Source organism: Cynoglossus semilaevis, chromosome 2 (assembly GCF_000523025.1).
Source record: "Cynoglossus semilaevis isolate Cse_v1.0 chromosome 2, Cse_v1.0, whole genome shotgun sequence".
In the NCBI taxonomy this organism is placed as follows: domain Eukaryota; kingdom Metazoa; phylum Chordata; class Actinopteri; order Pleuronectiformes; family Cynoglossidae; genus Cynoglossus; species Cynoglossus semilaevis.
In genome coordinates, this window is record NC_024308.1 from 1,596,377 (window position 1) to 1,599,282 (window position 2,906).

The 2,906-nt window shown below is 45.0% G+C and overlaps 1 protein-coding gene across 1 annotated transcript in view; it reads right to left on the minus strand.

The window, feature by feature from the left end:
* Window positions 1-2,906, minus strand: part of acbd6 (acyl-CoA binding domain containing 6) — a 43,928-nt gene that overhangs the window by 32,430 nt on the left and 8,592 nt on the right. The window contains 1 exon segment of the mRNA XM_008330269.3: window positions 1,974-2,063. Coding sequence (XP_008328491.1) covers window positions 1,974-2,063 — 90 coding nt within the window.

Below are 2,906 nucleotides of genomic sequence, written 5' to 3' on the forward strand. Positions count from 1 at the left end.
AGCGGCCGGAACAGCCAGCAGCAGAGACAGCAGCAGCGGCAGCAGCAGCAGCAGCAGTGACAGCAGCATTAAGGCCCTGAGGGTCTAAAGACATGGATTCAGGTCATGTTTGACTCCTGGCTGCAGGAGCTGCCTCATATTCTCAGTTTTATTTCTGCCTCCCTCTCCCGTACCCTTACACACACACACTGTATTTGTTGACTGTAGCCCACTTTAAATATAAACACACAAACATATTCAAATTCTCTGCCCTATTGTCACGTGCTCCACGTTCGCTCCATCATAAATGTTATAAAAAGGAGAAAAGACGTCGGGTTTTTCCCCCATCGTACGTGTTTTGATTCCAAATTAGGTTAAAAACGGCCAAAAGTTGCTCAGGCCATAAATTAACAGTTCAAATGGATTCACCCGATGACGGCACCTGACGGAAGATTCATGCTCCTCACTTTGTCTGCTGAAAACTCTTGGCATTTATATTTTTTTATGATTCGCATTTTAGTGACAGATCCGTGTCTGAAAGTGCTCTACATCACTGCAAAGGACAAAAGCTCCCGGCTCCACATCACTCCTCCTCTCCTGTCATTATCTGGATATGGCTCTAAATCACCTGTGAAGTGTTGCGTAGTTATCCCACTGTTAAGTCTTTTATGAAGCATTTACAGACCGCCCCCCCCCGCCCCCACTCCACCGCCACCGCCCCCCCCCTTCCTGCTGCATTCAAAACAAAAGAGGCCGCACATGACCACAAAAGAGAAAGTCATTTGTGAAATGTCCTGATTATGTGGCCTGTGCAACATTGAACAATTTGCCTGATTACTTCCAATTGATTCAGCCTTACAGTTAAAGCCTCAGCCCTCGGAAATACACTGTGTTGTGCTGCAGGGGCAGCGGAGAGGAGTAATTTCTCCGATGCGCAGCTGAGCCAGCTTACCGCCAAAGATAAAGCCTTCTGGTTGCAGCTAAACCTTGGAAAGCCAAACACGCGGCTAGCTGCTGGCTAACTGTGTCTGTTAAAGCCCTGTGGGATTTGTCTGTGGCACAAAGTGAATTAAAGGTGACCTTCTAAAGGGATGGATAGAAAAGAGTAGAGTGAGGGCGGTGGGGGGGGGGTGAAGGGGGGGGGGGGAACATAGTACATTTTACGCACGCGAGGTGACGGCAAATGAATGAGAATTTTAGCTTTAAATATTTTCAAAACTTGCTCATTTGTGCGACTTTTCAATCAAATGTTTACGGTTTGAACTCCAGTTCTGTGAATGTATATTTCTGAATAAATCATATTCCATTCATGGGAATAAGAAGCTAAATATTTTAGTGTGAATGTTTTTTTACTAGAGTCAAAAGATGTTTTCCTTATTGTACATTTATATCTTACTCTTCTCAGTCCTTCCACAGTCAATCTGCATCTCACCAACACCAACACCTCCATGTCCTCCTTCACTACACCAATCAATGCCTGACAGCTCCATCTTCAACATACACCAATCAGCCATACCATAATGATCACCTGTCTGATATTGTGTACAGTAGCTGCCTGTTTTTACTCTCTTCACCTTGTTTTTTCTTCACCTTCCAGAACCAGCGTTAACGTCCTCAGCAGCCGTCCCGTCAGATCAGACCAGACAGGACGGCCTTCACCGCTCTTTCACTTATTACAGATTTTCTCGTCCTTGTTCGATGACTTCTGATAGGTACTGAACACTGCTGACACCGCTGCAGTTTTACAGATGCTCTGAGCCAATCACAGCGTAGCCCCTTGGCAGCACCTCTGAGCTGTTAGCATCGACTGTTGTTCTTCTCCAAACATGAAAACATCAACTGTGATGACTAGACTGTCACATGTGGCAGAACATATCCCACCTCCTAGTGTTGGTCAGTGGCTGTTCTGTGACTGCTGATTAATCTGATCTGCACATTTGTGAACAACAACAACAACGCCGACACACGGACACGGACGGAGACGCGGCGCTCACCTGACTGTTGATGTCTGCTTTGTGCTGCAGTAACAGCGACACCAACTCTTTGTGTCCTCGGTCACAGGCCCAGTGCAGCAGAGCCCGGCCCTGCAAACAAAAACACACCGATCGTTAAAGGAACACAAAACTTTGGAAAGTACAAGTCAACGTTTTACTGCAGCTTACATTAGCTTTATTGCACGCGTCTCTTACAGTCATTACGCGCTGCATGTTTTATTACAAACTGAAAGACACCGTCTTCTGTGCTTGGGACTTAATAAGGCTTTAGTGTCTTGGATGTAACACAAAATACATCCTGGCCTGACATTTGAAGCTTCTGCAGCACAGCTTCATTATGACAAAATGAAAAGAATTCAGTGTAAGCTCTGGGTCTCCCCCACACCCTCCCCCACCGTCCCCCACCCTCCCTCTCTGCTCTCTCTCTTCCTACACTTTCACACACACATTCATACTGCTCATCCTGAGTTCAAATAGTCAAATATCTCTACTCTAAGACAGCGGTTCCCAAGGTAGGGGGCAGACACCCACAAGGGGGCACAGAGCTATTGCAGGGAGGGGGCAACAATGGAATTACATTTCAATTAACTATATATTTTTTTACTTGTCCTACAGTAGAGATGCTACAAAAGACACTACATTTACATATAAACCACACGATCAGAGAAACAACGAAACACTGTGATGAATATTCACTGTTCAAAAGGCCTAAAACCGTACTCTCACTCTCTTTTTTTTTTTTTATCTGGAATCCTAAGAGTAAAAGAGCCGCGAGTTTCTGCGTTGAATGTTGGAAAATCCATTTGTAAAAGTCCTGACAGCAGAATAAATATTGGGTTGTCAGAGCAATGAAAGCCCAGCATGATATCAGTATTAGAAGGAGGTGAGAGGTGAGAATGATAAATAAGGCCAATATGTTCTTTTACTGAATCA